This window comes from Lutjanus erythropterus, chromosome 12 (assembly GCF_056507025.1).
Source record: "Lutjanus erythropterus isolate fLutEry1 chromosome 12, fLutEry1.hap2, whole genome shotgun sequence".
Classification (NCBI taxonomy): Eukaryota; Metazoa; Chordata; class Actinopteri; order Lutjaniformes; family Lutjanidae; genus Lutjanus; species Lutjanus erythropterus.
In genome coordinates this window covers 28,942,832-28,964,152 of record NC_139328.1, presented here as the reverse complement: position 1 = coordinate 28,964,152, position 21,321 = coordinate 28,942,832, and the positions used below count along the sequence as shown (strand labels likewise).

The 21,321-nt window shown below is 40.2% G+C and overlaps 1 protein-coding gene across 3 annotated transcripts; it reads right to left on the bottom strand.

Annotated features, from left to right (window-relative positions):
* Positions 1–406: 406 nt before the first annotated feature.
* LOC146318164 (serine/threonine-protein kinase tousled-like 1-B) lies at positions 407–16,776 on the bottom strand. Of its 3 annotated transcripts, none has more exons than XM_084731734.1 (22): positions 16,144–16,776; positions 14,155–14,276; positions 12,383–12,451; positions 12,134–12,172; positions 11,929–12,004; positions 11,797–11,840; positions 11,514–11,603; positions 10,426–10,506; positions 10,247–10,339; positions 10,004–10,114; positions 9,216–9,352; positions 8,841–9,032; positions 8,554–8,620; positions 8,283–8,380; positions 7,669–7,750; positions 7,472–7,563; positions 7,234–7,323; positions 5,333–5,502; positions 4,408–4,543; positions 4,145–4,256; positions 3,826–3,933; positions 407–2,116 (listed from the first exon to the last, which is right to left on the bottom strand). In XM_084731734.1, the coding sequence occupies exons 1-22, from the start codon at positions 16,268–16,270 to the stop codon at positions 1,967–1,969; spliced, it is 2,286 nt and encodes a 761-aa protein (XP_084587860.1). In that variant the 5' UTR covers positions 16,271–16,776; the 3' UTR covers positions 407–1,966. The 3 variants fall into 3 exon arrangements, with proteins under 3 accessions (XP_084587860.1, XP_084587862.1, XP_084587861.1); XM_084731736.1 differs by having other exon boundaries at positions 16,477–16,776; XM_084731735.1 differs by lacking the exon at positions 12,134–12,172.
* Positions 16,777–21,321: the final 4,545 nt, after the last annotated feature.

Here is a 21,321-nt window from a genome sequence, read left to right as displayed (position 1 = left end):
ACCTACAAGTTACTCAAATCAAATTCAATACTTTCTCAAATGGAGTAGGAACCCTGTAAAATAGTTTTAGCTGCTGACCCTGTCCTCAGCTGTTCATTGCTTGGCTTCCATGCTGCTCCTCCTCTCTCTGTCTCTACTGAATGGGGGCGTGTTGACCGCCATCTACTGCAGGTAACACACTGACCACAGGTAAGTACCTCGTACAGCCCCACTTCAAATAATCCAAACTATCCCCTTTAGACTTATTTTTAAAAGCAGGAGAGATGTGACACACCCACACCTTTGCTGTTAACTGCTCCCACTTGTCTTTTATCTGACTTCTCACCCAGGAAGGTTTCTCTGCGAGCTTTTGGGCAGAGTCCTGGTTGCCAGCATTCGAGAGGGTTTTTAAAATGTCACAACAATGTACAGGTAAGTGTTTTATTTACAGGACGACAACATTTGGATATATCCACTGAATTTTCTAGCTGCAGTGAATCATGCTGCAGCACAGCCAACCTGGAGCTTGCTGTCCACTTCTACTGGCGTGAACAGGTGGGACCACTCCTCTCTACGCAGCCTGCTGGGAATTTGCTCCATATAATGTCTGTAGGTACATGAAAAGTAAACAAAAACCCATGTGGACATTGATGCCGAGGAACATACCCAAACGGCACAGCAGGGTGTCCCGTTTCAGTAAAAGGAGGAGGGGGGGCTCTGGAGAGTGTTTTCTCTTAACACAGTTCAAGTATGCACATATGGCAGGCGGAAACCATTCACACGTTACCAACTAAAAGCAACATTTATAGCAGCAAACTGAGAACAGCTTTCAAGAGAAGAACACAAATAAACGGAGCAAAGTGAGACACTGGGAAGCAAAGGATAAGCCTCATTATTATGTATTTGCTAGTGAGTAATGTCTCCTGCACATGAAATGTACACTAACGTGAGTCTTTGCAGTACAGTAACAGCTGATCCAGTCCCTCAGTCCAGTCCAACGCTCGTCAGGACATCTATGACAACAGGATACTGCAATACTTGAAACATTTCGACTCATATCTGAACAACAATGATGGATTAAGACAGATTCACAGACCCACCCGACAGCAGATCTGAATTGCTTTGCAACAAAACCAAAATGTGAGAACGGAGGACTTGGCTACCGATCAGTCCAGAACTAGCTGTAGTACTTCATGCCAAATGTGTGACGCCAGATCACCAAGATCTGGACCGGAAGTGCAAATTGACTCCAGAGATTTCATCTGGAACATTTTTCTTTTTCCTTTTTTTTTTTTTTTTTGTCAAGTCCCATCAAGGTTGCAACATCACTTTTAAGTTGAACCTCACAAGGTTAAATTAAAATTAATTTGTGCCTCATAAAAACAGATTGTAGAGTTGATTTGAACAGGTAGGTCCACCCTTTTTCTTCTGTTCCCCGTTGGTCAACACCACCCTCACATAATAACAAGAGAACATCAAGAGCAGCGGCTTTATGTTGGAGAAATTCTAAGCCACCTTTGTGAGGTGTATTATGGTGTGGAGCTAAGAGAGGTGGGGTTGGACGGGGCATCTAGGAGCCCCTCTAGCTGTTGAAATGTCTCCTAAGGAGTTAATTAATTAAGTCCACAAAGTAATCCACTAACTTCATCATTTTCATTTCTTGCTACAAACAGTTGCCCCTCTCTCTTTCTGTTTCCCTTCTGTTTTCCAGTTTTGTTCTTTCCCGTATCTCACACAGTTGAGTTCAAGGGCAAAACTCTGTACAACATTATGCAAATGGAGTATCGCCGTTCCAATTCTTCACCCTTTTCCTGTCTCATCTTCTTCCAATTTAATGCTTCTCTCTTGCTAATGTATCCATTTAGGAACAGCTCAAGTAAAAAAAAAAAAAAAAAAAAAAAGAGATCCAAATCTGTTGTCCACCAATTCCAACAATCCTGCCTTGCGATTGGCCAGAGGGTCCTGTCAGTCACGTGAGAGAAGCCAGTCAGAAGCTGGGGAGAGATGAGGCAGAGGGCTGCAGGGAGCCGGAGGAGTTTGAACGTCTCATGTGAGGGAGGAGGTAGGAGTCCGAGCACAGCTGGTGAACATCGAACCGGTCCTCCTTACGGTATGCCAGACAGCGCCGGATAAATGCCTGCAGAGCAGAGGACGACATATTCCAGAAATCTGCAGGCTGGAAGTCTGAGAGTGTGTGTAGACTCATCATATATACTTAGAGGCACTATGCAGGAGAGATACTGTCCCTGTGCTTTAAACTGTCCTGTTTCAGCTGTATGTTCAGAGTTGATTCAAGCGTGTGTCAACACATCACTGGACAGCAAATTATTCCAAAACTCTGGTAGACATTAATACTTAAATTACACTGTGTGTCTAATACCTTCTGTATTGCAGCACACCAATATCTCAACCCAGTGATGCGTACACCTAGTAGGGCTGGGCAAAATGATATATAGCATGAGATGATTAACAACTGTCAGACATTTTGTCTGTTGTTGAAACTGAGTAAGGATGGGCCGGCCAAGTACTCATTATCCATATCAGTCTGATACTCAGTACCACCAGCAAACTTTTTTCAAAAACTGCAATGCATGTTGCCATTTCTTTAGGCTTTTTTGGAAATTAAACTGTGGGATCTGTGAGTGTTGGAAAGAAAAGTTGTGATTTCTTTGTCTAACCCATTAAACATCAAAGGTTAAATCTGTGTAAACTGCAAGATGCAATTCACACAAATTTGTGCGAGCTGCAGTCACAACATCACAACCTCCTGGTATCGGCAAATATTCACAGTATTGGTGTCAGATATGAAAAAATGTTATCGAGTCGTCACTAATGCAAGATTATCTTTGGTTGTATTACACCAAATCAAGTAATGCTGCAAGTTGCTCAGCAGGACTGTTTATGTCATTTACAGGATTTTTAGCTCTATTTAATCAAGTAGCTTGATTTTCAGATATTTAATTAACTGGACCCCCAAAATTCTCATGTGATTATTTAATCTATAACTGTTTCTTTTCAGATATATTTAGAAAACATTTACCATATCAGGTAAGCGTGCAGCTTGATTGGCCACCGATCATTATAATCTGATATCTACTCAAAATAGTTTGATCGGTAAAGGCCAATCAGATAACGAAGTGGCAGGATCCAATATCAACATCTGCCAAGCGTCAAATGCAAGTAGAATCTCTTTTTTGGCGAGTAAATCTCAGAGGGATATCTGCCACACCGGCAGGTAGATGTTTGCACCACAACAGTCATATAATAAAAAACCTATGCTGAGAGTCTCTACATGTTTTGGTCTCAGTTACAGGTGTGCCGCTTGTTTCTTCTGCAGTTTGTGTTGGACTGTCACACACACCCATGGAACAGGGACTGTATGGTGCATTTGAGGACACCTCATAAACCCCAAGATCTATCCTTAAATAGCCACGAAGATATTTTTTGTTTTTTTTCTTCTGTTATTTCTTTCTTTGTTACATGGGCCTACATCTGTCACTACTTTCTTTTTCATTCAGTAAAGCCTTTTTAATGAATGCTAAATCATAAAAAATCCCATTAATTTCTACATGGTTCTACATGATTTTAACAATTCAATTATATTTAAAAAAATTTATTAGCACAGTCAACCATACTCGTCCTCATCCTTAATATCTGGATTAATATATAGATAGATTTTATCCATGTTGTTCGCCTGTGGCAGTGACAGTACTCAAAGCAGCGGAAGTAAAAGGATATATCATGCATTTTTTAGCAGAATGTATACAGTAAAACTGGAATATTGGCCCTTGTGTGAATGTATACTGTATGTGTTTATTCATTTATGTGTGTCTGAGCGTGTGTTACCTTGGCTTCTGTGCTAGCCTGTGGTTTAGCAGGGAACTGGACCTCTGTGGCTTTGAGGATGGTGTTTTCCTGTAGAATATCCTGCTGTGACTGGTTGTGACCAAACGGCTGGAAAAACAAAACACATAAAATTACCACCGATCCAACATCTTTTACGCCACTTCAACTATTGTTCCTGGAGCTTGGACAATTAATTCAACAAAAAAAAAATATTTCTGGCCAAACAAAGTCAATGAAATTGTCTACTGGAGGTTTACATGAGTTTCTATGAGTTCACTTATTTTCCTCAAAGTGTAGCAGCTGGTGTTTAGTGTTGTACCTTGCGTCCGTAGAGGCACTGGAAGAAGATCACTCCCACAGACCAGACGTCCACCTTGTTGGAGATTTTTGGTGGCTCCTTCCCCACCACAAAACACTCAGGAGGAAGATACCTGAAACACACACACACATACAGAATGCACACACAAATGTAACAGAGTTCAAACATTTTTTTCTTAATAAATCTGACTCCTTGACTTTTCAGACCGACCATAAGGAGGTGCTTTTCACATTACTCTGTCTGTCTGAGTGTGTGTGTCTTACCAGTAAGTGCCTGCTCCCTGTGATGTGAGGTCCATCCCGTCCACGCCGTAGTTATCATCATCCATAATCTTAGACAAGCCAAAGTCTGTGATTTTAATTTCTCCACACGCAGTGCCATCCACCAACAAGATATTACCTGTGTACCACACACCCACACACACAGTGAGACACAATGATTGACACAAGATCAGATTCAAATACAGCAAAGAATTACAGCTGTACCACTGTGCTACATGTGCAAATCCCAGTCAGACCACAACACTGAACACTATGTCGAAGTCCTCAGACATTTTCTTTGTTGAAAGTTTGCGAAGTCAACTGTGTGCATAACAAGTCACTGTTTCTGAGCGGATCTCTCTCTGTTGTCTGAGTCGCTTCAAGGTAGCATGTAAACACAGATGTGGAGGTATTGCGAGATCTCATATATTTCGTGTTGCGCCACTTGGGTGTGAGCCTGTGTACCCGCTTCAGGTGTGTGCACACGGATCAGGTCAGAGGCTACAGTTGACATTTAGGCTAAAAATATGGTATAAATGCCGTCTTTTTGGGTCAAATTTTAATGTTGCTGCTTAAAAACACTTGGATTACACCACATGAGTAGTATAGAGACATTTTGTGTTTTTTGTGTTCTTTTTTTAGATTTTAAAAGTGGTCACCATTCACTTCAATTGTACTGGATTTGGCTGCAAAGCTGTTTTCTGCTGAAACCCCAGGAGTGTTTTGTGAACTGGAGATCTTCACCCATCCTCACATCAGCACAGGGGTGAATAGATATGGAGTGAAATTTAATTTTTGGGTGAACTATCACTTTAAACGTACTCCAGCCTCTTGTAGGTCAAACAAAGCTGTTCAATTACTTTCATCAGATTTCAGTCATCTACTTGGAATTCCATGTATGATTCATTCAAAATCTTTTTGAACACACCAGGTTTGAGGTCGTAGTGGATAATGGGGGGTTTGATTTCATTGAGGTAGCGCAGGGCGCTGACGATCTGCATGACAATGGAACGGGCCTCCTTCTCTGACATCAGCTTGTTTTGCTTCAGGTAGAAGTCCAGGTCGTTGCCTTCACAGAACTCCAGGACAGTACAGAACCTGCACCAAAGAGCAGAGGGTGGAGATGAAGAGACACAGTGACACACAAGAAGAAAATCAAAGTCAACAACATGAAAAGTTTGAGGTCTAAACAGAACTTTCAGAATGTAACAATACTGTCAATAATTAACTGATACATAAAGAAACAACATGCAACATTTTCTTTAAAAAAATGTATAAACATAATCCCTCTAAATCATCACTTGACCCACTATAAGGGCAACTGTGTCTGTATCTACACTCTGCTTCTGTCAGAGAGCTAAAGAAAAAGAGAGAGAGAGAAGTGATACTTAAAAATACTTTTAATCAGAAAATAACATTTCATTTCTCTGAATCACTGCTTTTTTCTCTCACTATCGCTGCTCCCTCTCCCACTTCACACTCCATGTTCCTCACTGTCTCTCGATCGTTTGAGCCGGGGAGGCGGGCCAACTCTGAATGGTGCGTTTACAATCAATGTTGCAAATTCTGCCTTTAAGTAGATCAACTGGTCATCCTGCATGAGTATCTTTTGAAGAGCTGGATAGGCTGAAGGCTAAGAGGATGAATTTCACTTCCCCCTCCTCCACAGGGGGGTCAGGGGTCAGCGTCAGGACCTTCTGCTCCTGAATGAGCCTGACTTAAGTTTCCAGTCATGTATGTGAGCTGCTCAGTTTCACAAGGAGAGCTTCAACAACACACTGCAATATAAGTTCAACCTTTGTACTGTACACACCAAGAGTTTCATCTCTTTCTCTGGACAAATATGCACTATTGTCAGACTGGTAAAATAACATCATCGGCTACGGTGACTACACCTCACATGCTCAGTTCACACTCCAGGCTAGAAGTTAACCCTTTAAAAATAGCTTCCATTGTCAGGGCATGTTGACGCTGAATCACACATTTTTCTGAGATTTGCTTTTACTATTTACTCTCTTTCCAAATCTGATAACACAGCCGTGATGTTTGCTCTTACTTGTAGCACCGGATGACGTACAGCCTTGAGGCAGAATACAAACAGCTCTCAAAGAATGTTACTGATGTGCACCGTGTTGTTTGAAACCCTCCAGAAAATTGCTTTTTAATTGTTTGGGCTAAAAGAGTGATTGCTGCAATAGGGGATCTATTTACTATTGATAATGCTTTTATATCCTTTGACCAGTTAATATCATCTTTGTCATCAGGCAAAATATATGATTGTTTTTGCATCTCTTTTGGCTAGACAACTTGTAGTCCTAAAATGGAAGGAGAAATTCAACCTTTATGATGTCGATTAAAGATATTTTATGCTGGAGAAAATTCACTACTCTACAAGAAGCTGTGCTCAGAAATGTTATGTTGTATGGAAACCATTTATATTTCCTATATAGAAAAAATGGACACCACTGGTATTTGAGCTTTGTACTACTGACCCCATATTACATGTAGTTCACTTATTTATTTCTAATTTTCAAATTTAATTTTTACTTTCTATATGTTCTTCTTATAGCCATTTATTACTGATTAAATTATTTGTATTTTTTTCTTTTCCTTTTTCCGTTTCTCACCTACTATTTCTGTCTCAATGATACAGTAATACTGATATAATGGTGGGTATATTGAGTCTGTTCAACTGTATCTGTGATTTATTGTATTTTGTATGGTTTGAAAAACCAATAAAAAGATTTTTGCACAGTGCTGGGCATTTAACAGCCTCGGGATGTGTCAACCTAGCAGGGATGCAGCTGGCAGAGGTCAGAGGTGACTCACGTGTCAGTATCCAGGGAGAAATAGTCATACAGTTTGACTATTCTGGGATGGTCCAGCTGCTTGTGTATCCGGTACTCCCTGCATGCATGCCTGGAAGGAAATAAATGTCAGTGTTGTGTGTGTTAGTGGAGAAACATTTTGTCTTTTGTGTATCATAAGTTGTTTGTGTGTGTGTGTGTGTGTGTGTGTGTGTGTGTGTGTGTGTGTGTGTGTGTGTGTGTGTGTGTATGAGACCTACTTGTGGTAGTTCTCTTTTTTCTCCTCTCTCCAGTTCTTGTTGAGCTGGTGGATTTTAACAGCTGCATAGCGCTGCTCAAACAGGTCAAAAGCCTGTGTGTGACAACAAAACACACGCACACACATTTGTCTCCAAACATATTTTACAGAGAGAGAGGGGATGGGGAGGAATATCTAGTCCAACCACACAGATGTTACCTTATAAACTTCACTGAAGCCACCCCTGCCCAGCAAGTGCAGCAGCAGGTACCTCTCATTCAGGGTAGGATGGTCTTTAAACCTGTGTGAGGAAGCAGAAGATTTTTTTTAAGTTCATTGCTTGTACCCAACTCATGTTACATTTAACAACTACTTTGCGAAAATTATTTATTGCCTTTCCATTATTCTTAAATGTATGTTTTACCTGCAAAAGACATTCTTGCTTTGTATTGACAATGTTAACTTTTTAGTCTTTCAATCTTAACCAGTAGGTCTCTTGTAGAGCTGCAACAATTAGTAGATTCATATATTAGTCTTGGTTTGAGCAATTTTTAAGGGAAAAGGATAAATTCTCTGATTCTAACTTCTTTATTGTGAATATTTTATGATTTCTTTGGATTTTGGATAAAACCAAGATATATGAGGGCATCATCTTGGGTTTCTGGAGACAATGATCAACATTTTTCACCATTTTCTGACATTCTGTAGCCCACACAACTAATCGATTAATTGAGAAAATAATCGACAGATTAATTGACAGTGAAACCACCATGCCACCAACAGCAGCCCTAGTTACTTGGCAGTTCATGGTCCTGTGTGTATAACAAACTTACGCTGAGCTGTCCTCGTTGTTTATCCTCTTCAGCTCTCTGATATGGAGGTTCCTCACCCTCTCCAACCGCTCCAGCTCTGCTTGGATCTCCGCTTCCTCCTGTATAAACACACCATTTTAATTCTTTTTCCTGTTTGAAGGTTCATGCCCTTAAACCCATGTATACAACCAAAGAATTTAAGACCAAAAACATGGACAAAGCACAGTTTGACCATTTAGCTGGATACAAATTGTATGGCTTCAATATGTTCTCTTTTTTTTTTGCTACCAACCTTCTTCAAATGTCCAAGGCGAAGCTTGAAGATCTCTTCTTGCTCATGGTACTCGGCAAGGGTCAGTCTGCCAAAATATGGACAAGTCAGGATATCCAGACTGAACAACACTTGAACACACTTGATTCATTTCAAACTACAGGTCTTCATGATTTAATTCCAAGTCATATTGCAATGTCTATGATAAACAATATAAACAGGAAACAATAATCCCTCATATTCTATATGATCCAACATCCTCCAGTTTTACACAAAATAACAGCATGCATATGTTTCAGTGGACTCACAGCTGGGGCAAGGAAGGCTTGAGAAAGGGGTCAGAGTCGTTGCCATTGACCACCTTGGTTTTCCGCTGCTTGGGTTCAGAGGTGGAGGCCACTGAGAGGGAGGGAGACGCAGGGTTTGGAGGCTTCCTCTTGGCCAGAAGCTTCCTCTGTCGCTCTATGTCCTCCCTCTGCTGGTTGATGCCCTCTTGCTGCCTGCGCACAAAAGAGGACACAGAGGTGTAGAGACACAAAACAGCCTATCGCATGCATGTAAACAAATATCACCTGTGTTGCTGTATTTCTGACCATTTAACAGTTTGAAATGTGAAAGGTGAAAGAGCTTTTTGAAAACCAACTGAATTGAACTGAAAATCATGCACGTTTGAGGTCCCTCACTTGATCAGGTTCTGGAATGCGTATCCGTCGGTCCACTGCTCCGTGTAGGATGCACCGTGTCTGACAGTGGTGAAGTGACCGAGGCGGAGACGGTCCTGCATGCTCTTCTCACGACACGACTGCTTCTCTTGGGTGCTCTGTTTACGAAAACAGGCAGACATGACACATCAGGAAAAATGAGTAGTGTTGCTAAAAGTGTCTCAATAGCAACAGAGGAGAAGAGAGACAAAATATTCTGGTGACAAGCCCTCACCTATAACCTCTACGTTACATCCCCATCCAAAATAAAGGTGTGGTCAGCAAGTTTATTTTTATATTCACAAAACTGAATTCACCAGATGGTTGCCTGTGACAGGGCTGCCTGTACACTAAATCCCACCACTGCTGCTGTGCATCTCTCTGCAAAACTGTGGAGACTTAATGAAAACAGGTGGCTGGTGAAGAGATTCAAAGATCTACAAACCCACAGACAGAACTTTTCCCTCAGGAGTTGTGGACCCAAGCAGAGCTAAAACACCAGGGAATACTGGACTTATTATTGGAGAAGATGTTGCTCTATTTCTGCTGCTTGAGTAAGGTGGCACTTTTTTTGCTACCTTTGCAAGCAATACATTCAAATCTTCTATACACTGTTGACAGACTAGATGAAAGAGCATGGTAAGATGATACAGAGTCTCAGTTATATACAGTAGGCTGTTTCTCTGTCAATTTGTTTTTCCTTCAGCTCACAAGGGATAAAAACACATAATGCAGCCATTTCCTTTACTCAAATGCATGCAAAGACATACCTTCTCTATAAGCAGTTTCTTGCTCATGGTGATGCACTTATTGAGCCTCTCTTTGTATTTCTCCAGGAGCTTTTGCTGTTCATCTATCTGTCTCCGCAGGTCACAGTTAGCCTGTGAAGGAAAGACGGCAGGGACTGTTAAATTAAACATGATCCAAACCTGACACGAAAACCTGCAGCACATTAGACAGTTGTCCTCTTATGCACCTTCTATCAAAACTCAGGTTATGGATAGTGAACTCACCCTGAGCAGGTCATCTATTCGCCCCTCTTTTTTCTCCAGGTCCAGACTTTTATTGCTCTCCAGAGCAGCAAGTTTCAGGCCTGTTAGCTCTGTCTGAGAAAGCCAGACAGAGAGTCAGTACCATGTACACTGCAGGAATCTTGGGGGGAAATCAGTGTTTTATGCATGCATCATATTACCTGGACACACTTGCTGGAGGAGGCTTTGGGATTGTGTTCCCCAAAAGACAGACTCGTAGGAGAGGAGCTATTCTGCCGGATCTAGAGACAAAGAGGTTTTGTTAAACCATGTAATAACACACTGACTCACATTCACCTTGTGTGCAAATAACTCATCAGAAATCCTTGTGTTAAAGGGCAGCTTACGTATTTTTCAAGCTGGACCCTATTTTCCTTTGTTTTTGTGACTAATGGGGAGGACAATTATTGAAATTGGTCCAGTATTGAGGGGGAGCACTGCAGCCGAGAGAAGCGAAACTAAGCTGCAACGTAATCCCTCCCGACAACTGCACACCATGCAAGTACATCTGCTAAAAGTGCCTGTTTTTGCCACTGAAAGGCTTAGTTAGACTTTTTTTTTAAGAGTAAGATGCATTTTGTTTAACCAGCTGTTTTATTCATCCCTTTGCATAACTGGAATTTTAACATTGTCATTCAAACATGACAGAAACCAAATAAAACTAACCAAAAACATCTTGGTTTATCTTTCCGCTGCTCCACCAATCACCAACTCTGGTGTTTTGACTGAAATAAACTCTTAATTCACTGAATTACATCTGAAAATATCAGGAGAGGAGTGAGAGAGAGGTTCAACATCAAAGAAGTGAGGGAGAAATGACATGTACAGCAAGCATTTTCACATCTGACTCTTTGAATAAAAGATTTTTTCCAACAAAGCTCGAGCTGGCAATCTTTTGGTGAGTTTTATGCTTATCTCAACCAAACCAGTTGGAACAGTGTAAAGATGAGATGATATGTTTTTTTTATGCGTTTGTTTTTTTCGCGTTTGAATGAAGATGATGATGCTAAAACACACTTTTGCACAGCAAGTCTGGTTTGTTTGGCAAATGCAATGCCAGTGGCAAAACGGGAACTTTTAGTGGACGTACTTTGACGTGCGCAGTTGCCCAGAGGGATTACGTTGTAGCTCTCTCTCAACACCAGATCAATTTCACAATATGTTGTACCCATTAGTTACTTAGACAAAAAAGACAATGGAAAATAAGGTCCAGGTTGAAACAGAAGTTATCTTTTAAGGCACTACTCACAATTAAGCCTGGGGCAGAGTGTGAGTTCTGTGGAGAGCGGCGTGCTGATGGGAGGCCTCTGACTGGACTGGAACCATTTCCACCCTGGAACTTTGCAGCGGGAACAAAAGGGTGAATTTAAGAATCTGGCTTGAAATAACAAGAACTGTAAAATTTTGTAATGACCCTGAGGTTTCTTGGGTGGTGGTTTGGGGGGGGGGGTTGGGGGGGTTATTGCACACTGTACAGATTGTAAAGCCCCTTTTACTTGATGTGACTAAAGACAGGTTAGAGTAATACTCACATCAAAGTAGTCACTGATCTTTGGCCCACGTGTGGAGGTCTTCCCTGCATAGAAAATTGATTTCAAGATTTAATGCAATCTATCAACAATGCTGATTATATTGTACTGATTTCGTGCAGGCATCAATCATACCTTGACTACTCTCTGAATATGTGTCAGCTTTCCTTTTCCTCCCTCTGGACGATTCAGAGTGCTTCTTCTCCGGGGTCTGTGAATTGATATGAAATAAGAGAGAAAGGAAAAAAAGAAGGTATAAATCCCTGGAGCTTTACCTAACAGAGCTGGTTCGAGTGGTGGTGTTGAGCAGGAAAGAGCAGCAGGAAGAAAGAGTACATACTGAGTAGGCAGGGGAGCTCCCTCTTTTCAAATCAGAGTTCTAGGAAGAGAAGAAGAGAAGGAGAGGTGGAGGTAGTGGGAAAGACAGAAAGACGAGTGGGCAGAGTGAGGAAAAAACAGAATACCGACAACATGCAACTGTGTCTAACCAGGTTTCACTGCTGGCAGGTTACACTGCTGTGTAATGAAATATGCAATATTTAATTTTGGCTTTTATTCTGCAAAAATGGTAAGTGTGTGCGCGTTTTACCTCGGACTCCTTGTCACTAGATGAGCCCAGACTGCCATAGCTGTGGTTAGAGGACTCATTGGCCAGACCCTACACACAGAATTCAGAAAATTAAGTAAAAACACACAATATGGCAATAGTCTCTACATGTGAGTTGGTGTTATCTAAGTTTAGTAACCTTCTGTAATGTAAACACTGGTGCAACAAAGCCTGGAGGGAGGCCTCCAGTCTGCCACGTCAAATAGGAATCCAGATCTTCAGTTATTAGGTGTGTCACCTGGACTTTTTCCAAAACATGCACATTTCCAGGAAGCCTGCATCCTTTTTAGGAAAACAGGAACTTTTACCTGATTTTCCACCATGGGAACCTGGGTTTGGTTCTTATTCCCTGCCATCAAAAAGTCCCTGTTGCTGACTTAGTACTTTCTGATGGGCTAGGAACTACAGTATCATGGTGGCGTTAGTCATTGAAGTTAGTCACTGGCGAACACAAGTCTCAAGACTGTTATAACTTGTTTAAAGCATTCTCTCTGCTACGAGCAAGCACCAGCTGTTGCTAGTTTTGATATTAGAACTTGGGATCAGGGCTAAAAATTAACTTTTTTCTTCAAGTGTCCCGCGACTGTCCTGAATTCTACTTTGAACCGTCCCAAACTTTACAACCTTTGTCCCAAAGTGAAAGTCTTTTTTCAGGTTGAAACTGCTGCTCATTAAACCTTTCCTCAAGACAGGTTCAATAGGTTGCACACACATACATTTGTAACAGTACAATTATCATTTAGTCACTGTCAAACATTGCACACTGGATAAAATATAAGAGAGGATGTGAAGCTTATAACTAGCATGTGCAACTTTTCTGGCACAGATATTATGACAAAGCAGCCCTGAATAACACTGCATATTTTTAGTCTTTAATTTTCATGACCATTTATACACAGAGGCAAATGTTACAGACCTTGCTCTGCTTACAAAAAGTGCAACATGTGGGGAAAATACTAATCTCTGACAAATATCTGCATATGAATGTGAAATCGTCATCAGACCCACTTGTCTGACCAGATAAATATATAATAAAATACAAAATAACATTAAAAAAAAGGTCTACTACTGCTACCTTGGTGAACACAAAGATGCAACGAAACATTTCACAAAGTTACTACTAATGTAAACATATACACTTGTAGTGTTAACATTACATTTCTAAGTAATTTGTACATTTTACACAGATGTTTTGTAGGGCTGAGTTGAGTTGTGTGTTTAGCTGTATATATTCCCAGGCGCACATCAAAACATCACCTACTGACTGTGAATGACTAAATGAGGTAGCAGTCATTTACATTCACTGTAGGACTGTTTATATGTCACTTCATTAAGTTTTCTTTTTTTTTTTTTCCAGGACAGAAAGTCACCATTTAGATTGACAATATGTGATCAGTTTATGCAAATAACACCTATTTGGAAATCTGCTGAAAGATTTTTGTAATGATACGTTTCTCTACTGTCCCAGACACTATATCTTTGTGTCCTAGGTGCTATTTTTATTATCCCTGGGACAAAAGAACATCCTTAATTTCCGGATTGGAATCTCTTCTTATTGGCATCTTACATAATGCAGCTAATTTCTAGAGAAGTCTTGAGAGCAAAAATTGTAACTAACAAAGCAGTTTGCAGCATTTTAATCCTTTATCAGTCAGGAAACAGGAAGCTCAGGAAGTTCTTTAGCCCCTTGGTTAAATGCTTTTGTGTGTGATGTATGTTAAAAATAAGGTTGTAGTTATCTGTGCTGTGGTTACCTTAGCACCTCCACTGGTGCTCCCAGTGCTGCCTACTGTGTTGCCACTGACGGCTCCTGTGAACCTGGCCTCCAGCAGCTCCTGTCTCCTGGGGTCCAGGCTGTGCAGCTCCTCCATGGGGCCTGGCACGAGGGCATAAACAGGAGTAACGTCAGACATGCACATAATCGCCATTACTAGAAAACAGTGGTGACGATAGCGATTGAGCCCTGAACATTTTCCTGTGACTAAATTACTAGAGAGGAATAAAAATGAGCGCTAGGAGAAGGAACAGAGGGTAGTATCTGGGGGAGGATTAGAGAAAATTAGAGTGATTAGAGGATAAAAATAGAAAAATGGATTTGATTCAACTGGGCAGCAGGTAGCTTTTTAAAAGACGCACTTTCATGCTATGACGGGAAGATACTGTAGATGAGTGACACTGCATTTCTAACTTAAGCAGGAAGGTTATTCTACCACTGGGAAGTCCGGAGGGAGAAGAGTCGAGGCCGGGCGGAGTCTCCCAGTGTGTCAACAGAAAAATTTTCAACCACATCTCATTAGTTAAACCGTCACAATGGCCTCATTGCACAGTGCTAAACTAGTCTGTGATATACAGGGAACTCAACACCTAAGACACTGCAAGTATTATCCCAAAGTCACATATGTAGACACACTGCACTGTCAGTGAGGAACAAAATTTGGGCCTTTCAGCAGTAGTTTTGTGGCTAATTCAAATGCTAAACATGTGCATCAAGGTTCCTTATGCTGTTGAAACAGACACAGCTTTCCAGGCCATGCAGGGTTTGCAAATGCCTAGCTTCACAACTAACTGTCTTCACTATCTGGTCAGATTTGCAGATGTCGGAATGGTAAACCTCAGCCACAATGTTCATAACATGGCTCTCACACAAGCAGGAGGATAAACATATATGCTGCCTGACTGGGCCTTGTTCTATGACAACCCGTTTCCAAGGAGAAAGAGACACACACACACTCAGGTCCTCTGCTCCCTGCTGACTACTGCTGCAAGTGTTTGTTTCCTTATTGGACATTTCCTGGCTGTCATCTTTACATAGCTTCTGGCACAGGGGCAAGCCCTAAAAGGCATAATGGACATTATGAAACCCCTGGGCAGTGAGACAGACAGCACACACTACAAGGCCTGTGTAAGGTTACCTGAGGACAGGGGAGAGAGTGGTTTAGGTTCATTAATCTATACAGCTACAGCTTCATATTACAGGATTGTTTTATATCTTAGCAGGTTAGTTAGTGTTACAACTCTCAAATAAAAAAAAAAAAATCTAATCATATCCTCTATGCTGTAATTTTAACGCAGATTTTCGTTCTTGCCGTCTTATTAACACCATCGCTGTGTATTTATTTATTTATATATCATGCCCTGTGACTAATACACTTAGCTGGAAGATTATAAACAATTGCCCCCACTTTTGATCACTGTTTTGTCATATCACATTCAGCAACTAAGCAACGTCGGAGTAAATAAAGTCTCAACAGAATGTCAAAAACAATATAGAAAAACAGATGCAACCAAACTGACCAGAAGGTAAAAATCCAGGGCCTGTTGTCAAGTTTATAGCAGCAGGGACATGCACACTGCAATGCATTAATGGATGCATGCATAGCTACGTTGTTTAATATCCCACTAGATGCTGTTGATAAGGGGCGAAATGTTACAAACTGCTACTAAACTGCTATCGCATCAACAGCTTCGAGTAACTAGAAATCATGTAAGCTGACAGCCACACAAACATAACATCAAGCTAGCACTGCCTTTGTGCAAACATGATAGCTCGCTGCTACTTAGACTGGCCATCAACTGAACTGACAGCTGACGTTTGGCTTCCAATTCACGGCATCAGTGAACTTGACATCCATTTTTACTTCAACAAGCGTCAGCTCGAAACGGCCAAAATAATCCACTTCTCCCGCAAAGGACACTCTTTAAGGAGAACAAGAGTCGGTCGTGCACTTGGAGAGCTAATATACCTTCCTTGCTCTTTGCGGTCGCCGTTATATGTTGTTGAGAAATCGTTGGGGACGAGGAGAGCTGCGACCAAGATGGCGTCGCCTCCAAACTTCCACCACCACTTCCACTGTTACTTTGGACACTCATGAAGCCACTTTACCGCCGAGAGGAGCCAGCGTACACACTGCCGTTCGCGGAAATTCCAAACTTGCGTCCATCGTTTGACACCTGCTGTAGCCAAACAGGCGAGTAAACGTGAGTTAGAGCGCTTATGTTTAGCTAGACGTCTCTCATGTTGTGAGCCGTGCGGGTCCTGCGGAGGAGGAGGAGCGGCTTCTTCTTTACACACTCACTGAAACAGATCCGATGTAACCTTTGCATGATGACCGCACCGCACCGCACCGCACCGCGCCTGCCCGCTTGTCAGCATCCAGTCCGCGAGCGCAGATTCTTGGTAGGCGAGGCAGTTAGCGCGAGGCAGGTTATCGCGAGGCTGGCGCGCACCTAGCAGCGCGAGGACACTGATCTGGGATCATTTCACCTCCTCCAAACTAGCCGAAGGTTGACTGGGAGGCACATCTCAGCGACGACCTGAGAACAGCCTCTTGTTTGGGTGAAAACAACAAACACCCCGAAAAAATGGCCGAAAGTTCTTCTGCTTGGAGAGGACGACACAAAACACAAACACACACACACGTATGCGTGCGCGCGCACACACACCACACATAGACTGGCACTGTATATTAACAGTACAGTGCAGTTAACACACACACACATCTACATATATATGTATATTAATGTATGTATATATATACATATATATATGTATACATATATACATATATATATATATATATATATATATATATATATATATATATATATATATATATATATATATATATATATATATAATATATATATATATATATATACACATATGTGTGTGTGTCTGTATGTGTGTGTAACTGTCTACCAATAGAACATGTACAGTGCACAGTGAGTCTACTGTATGTGTTGTGTATGACAGACCATATGCATACATATTGTATATACAACCATAAACACACATACTGTATATAAACACATATATCTATTTCTCAAATATATATATATATATTTTATTTTATTTTTTATTTTTTTTCATGTATATACAACACTGTGTACGGTTTGCAAGTACAGTATTCCACAGTATGTTGTTTGTGACAGAAATGTTTACATATATATCAGCCAATCATATATATAAAATATATATAATTGATTTAATTTTAAAAAATATTCCAAATTAATAGTATTATTATTATTATTCCACCTTCTTAAATGTGAATATTTTCTGGCTTCTTTACTCTTAACTGAATATCATTGGGTTCTGGACAAAACAAGGCATCTATCTATCTATCTATCTATCTATCTATCTATCTATCTATCTATCTATCTATCTATCTATCTACATTCTGTGTTCTGTGTGTGCCTGTGTTGTGTGTGTATGAGTGAGTGAGTGTAGTGTATAGGTTGGGCTGTGGTCTGTTTTTCAGTCTTGAAATACAAGTTTGGGGGGAGGGGTGGGGTGTGGGGGGTGCAGGTGGGAGGATAGTGATGTGGTCTGGGCTATAAGGTCTTTTGTTCCAAATTTGGTGCAGTGCATCAAAATGCCTTTGCCTTCTTGTAGGGCAGCATACACAGCATACACACACACACACACACACGCACACACATGCACACACACACAAACACACATACACACACACACACACGCACACACACAGACAGGCTCCTTAACATTCAACTGTTTGGCCTACATCGTCTTCTTACATTCCTTTCTAATAAATTTGAAACGTGATATATTTATTGGATGAAAACAATTTCCCTGTATCACAGACTGAGATCAGAGTCAGCAAATGTGTCTTTCCTGACACAGAGAAGATGTTTAACCTCTAATATTTGACAAGTAAATTCTACTGTAATTTCATTGGCTCAGATGAGGATTCAGAGTAATAGTAAGTACAGTGTACAAGGCTCGTTTGTCTGTCAAACCCCGGCTCCCCCTTGCAGTCAGATTGCATCAGGAAACAGACTGAGGCACAAACGATCATACTGCACCTCATATGCACCTGCCGGTGGTAACCTGATTTTTTTGGTCACATGGTTTCCATGGTAACAGAGCAATAGTCTTGACAGGCAATGAGGAGGGTTGTATAAGCAGTCTACTACATTACACTACTACACGCTACACACACTGAGTTTGTTATGTCATTTCAGGTATGAAATTGGAGTTGTGTTATGAGGAAAAGGTGACGGGTGACCGATACTCAAGCAGCAGTCAGGACATTCCAGGAGCATCAAATGTCCGATGGAAAACTGGGAGTGTTGGCTGACATTTTGAAAACTGTCTCCAGCTTGTGTATAAGACACACAACTGCCTACCACATTAACACCCCTTCAAATAATGATAAAAGTTTGAGTATACAAAGTAAAGCACTAAAGAAGTAGTTGTACATTTATGCAAGGTATGATATTTCCTAACTGTCTAAACTCAGCTTTTTGTAATAATAAATATTAAGTCTGCAGTCAACTAGGAACACTCCAACTTTCCAAGCTTCACAGATGAGATACAAAAACAAATCAAAGTTTTGTGTTGAAATTGCTTCAGCTGTATTTTGCAGGTGTCAGAAAATAAACTTGTCATTTCTGAAGTGGTGCACTAATGTCAGCAGTTTGGGATTTTAACGAAAAACAGCTGCATTTCTCTACATTTACATGGATATTCACACATTTGTACGCTAGTATAATTCCCTCTTTTTCCTCTCATATATATGATGGGTATCAACAGATGTGGTAATTACATTTTAGTAAATTCAGATGAATATAAATTGATGCAAACTTGATTTTAAGTATGTGATGATCTGCAATACTTTCAAATCCAGCTTTTTTTTTTATTTTTTTTTTATATTTTTTGCCCTTTTGTCAGTTGCGGGGACCGGCTCGCGCGGGGAGGCTTGGCCCCCGTTCATAACTGCTTGCAGTTCTAGTTGGCTTGTGTTATTATACTGAGAAAATGAATAAAGTGTTCAAAATATTCATGTAGATTTTGAATACATTAGGATGTTGGCAGGACTAGATTTTTCAACTGCAATACTAATTCAGGTACAAGTTAGAATACACACACAGTATGTTCTTTAGGTCTTCACTTTAAGTCAGAAGTATGTGATTCACATAAATCACTTTTACACCTGTGCTGCTTATAGACGTTGGAGCTTTTTGATACTAAATATTGTATATTTCAACGACATATATGTATATATGATATTATTAATTTAATAGTACTTATTAGCTCCTGTCAACACAGCTTTAACAAACCTTTACAGCAAACTGTTCAACCTGCCAGAAAACTCCAATCCATTTAATTGTTCCCATCAGCCATGCAAGAATGTACAGAAGCAGAAACCTGGAACCTGGAAGTGGTACAGCTAAATGGAATGTGGACATTTATATTCTATTTTTTTTAACCTTAACCAGACATATCACATGGTGATTAAAATTCTCCTTTCAAGGGAGTCCTGGCCAAGACAGGCAGCAGTACAAAATAAGAGCGTGTAATTAAAGACAGATAGGAAATAAAACAGTCAGCATTACAATACATAACATCCCAAGGAATAAACATGCTGTACAGGCCATGCACTTAATTACTACATCGTCAATGTCATCAAGTTCACCTGTGTTTTTACCGCTACAACATTTCAGATGTCTGCTGGGAAAATAACTTACATTGTGCTCCATGTGACTCATTTCTTTGTTTGCCATTGGCGACTCCATTTTCCTCCTGGAGTGGAAAACACTGCACAGTTAAAATAGAGACAAACATTCACAATTGCACAACCCATTTTGCTGAGACTTTAAGAAAATCCCCATGCAACAGCAAACTCAGTCACAGCAACAACCTGTGTTAAAGAACTAAACCAGCTGTTCATGTCTGTAATAGACATTTTTCACAGCAGCCATGACATGAAATAGTAAACACAGGTGTGACCAATGATACTAATGTAAGTCCTGATCCATTCAGGTACAAAAGAGTCAAAGTGCTGCTAATGTGCATGTTGACTCACTGGAAAGGCTCTGCTACACTAAATGGGATGGGACCTTAATTAGTATCAGTGGTAACACCTGTGTTTATTTCATGTCAAAATGGCTGCTGTGAAAAAGGTTCTTTGTATTTGAATAATTAATATATTGTGTAGATGGCAACATTCCATTCAATACAATTCATAGGGCGCAATATTTTGTTTTGAAAAAGTTGAATGAAAATGTGTGCATTATTTTGAAATTTCCTTTATAGTCCATAAAAAAGACAACAGTCATTATAGATATCACAAACATTAAGTATGAACAACAATTTTCCTTTAGTACCATGGGCTCACTTTCTCTATGCAAAATCCTGACAAAAATGAATTATTGTAAAATTGTAGAGCCAGATAAGCATTTTTCTTACAAATCATGTCTGAATGTTTTTTTCATACACAATTTCACCATATTTGATCAGTTTAATGTGTTTTTCCCGAACATAAATTTGGCATCTTTTAGGCCATATTTGCCCATTCGTTTTGGGTTGTATGTACATAGTATATATATAGAAGTCATAAATGGGGGCCTCATTGCACTGGCTGGAAAATATTGTAATGCAATAATATATGGAAAATATTCAAGTGTAAATGAAACTATGGGACTAATGGTGAAAAGAACAGTGCCAGTAAAATTGATATTTTTATGCATTTATCTGCTGAAAACATTTCAAAAACCGTTTTCTTGAAAATTTGAATCTTTCATTCTGAGAGTGCTGAGAATTAAAATGTGTAATAAAAAATGTGAGTATGAGTGAAATCACATGTGATTCAGTATATTAAAGGTCCAGTGTGTACATTTATTGGAAGAATATAACATAAATAGAATATAATGCTCACAAGTATGTTTTCATGATCACCTGTTCGGCTGCCACCGTAGGTTCTCTTACATGCTTGGAAGGGGAGAGTGAGACAACAATTGAAATCTGCGAGCTCACCACTAGATGCCACTAAACCTTACCTCTGGTCCTTGTATAAATAATATGAAAACATCAAATTAAAGCACAGCCTTAATCCACTTTAGCTAAATGACAAAATAATGAAGGAACAGACAAATGTCTCTGCTAAATATATTGAGATAAA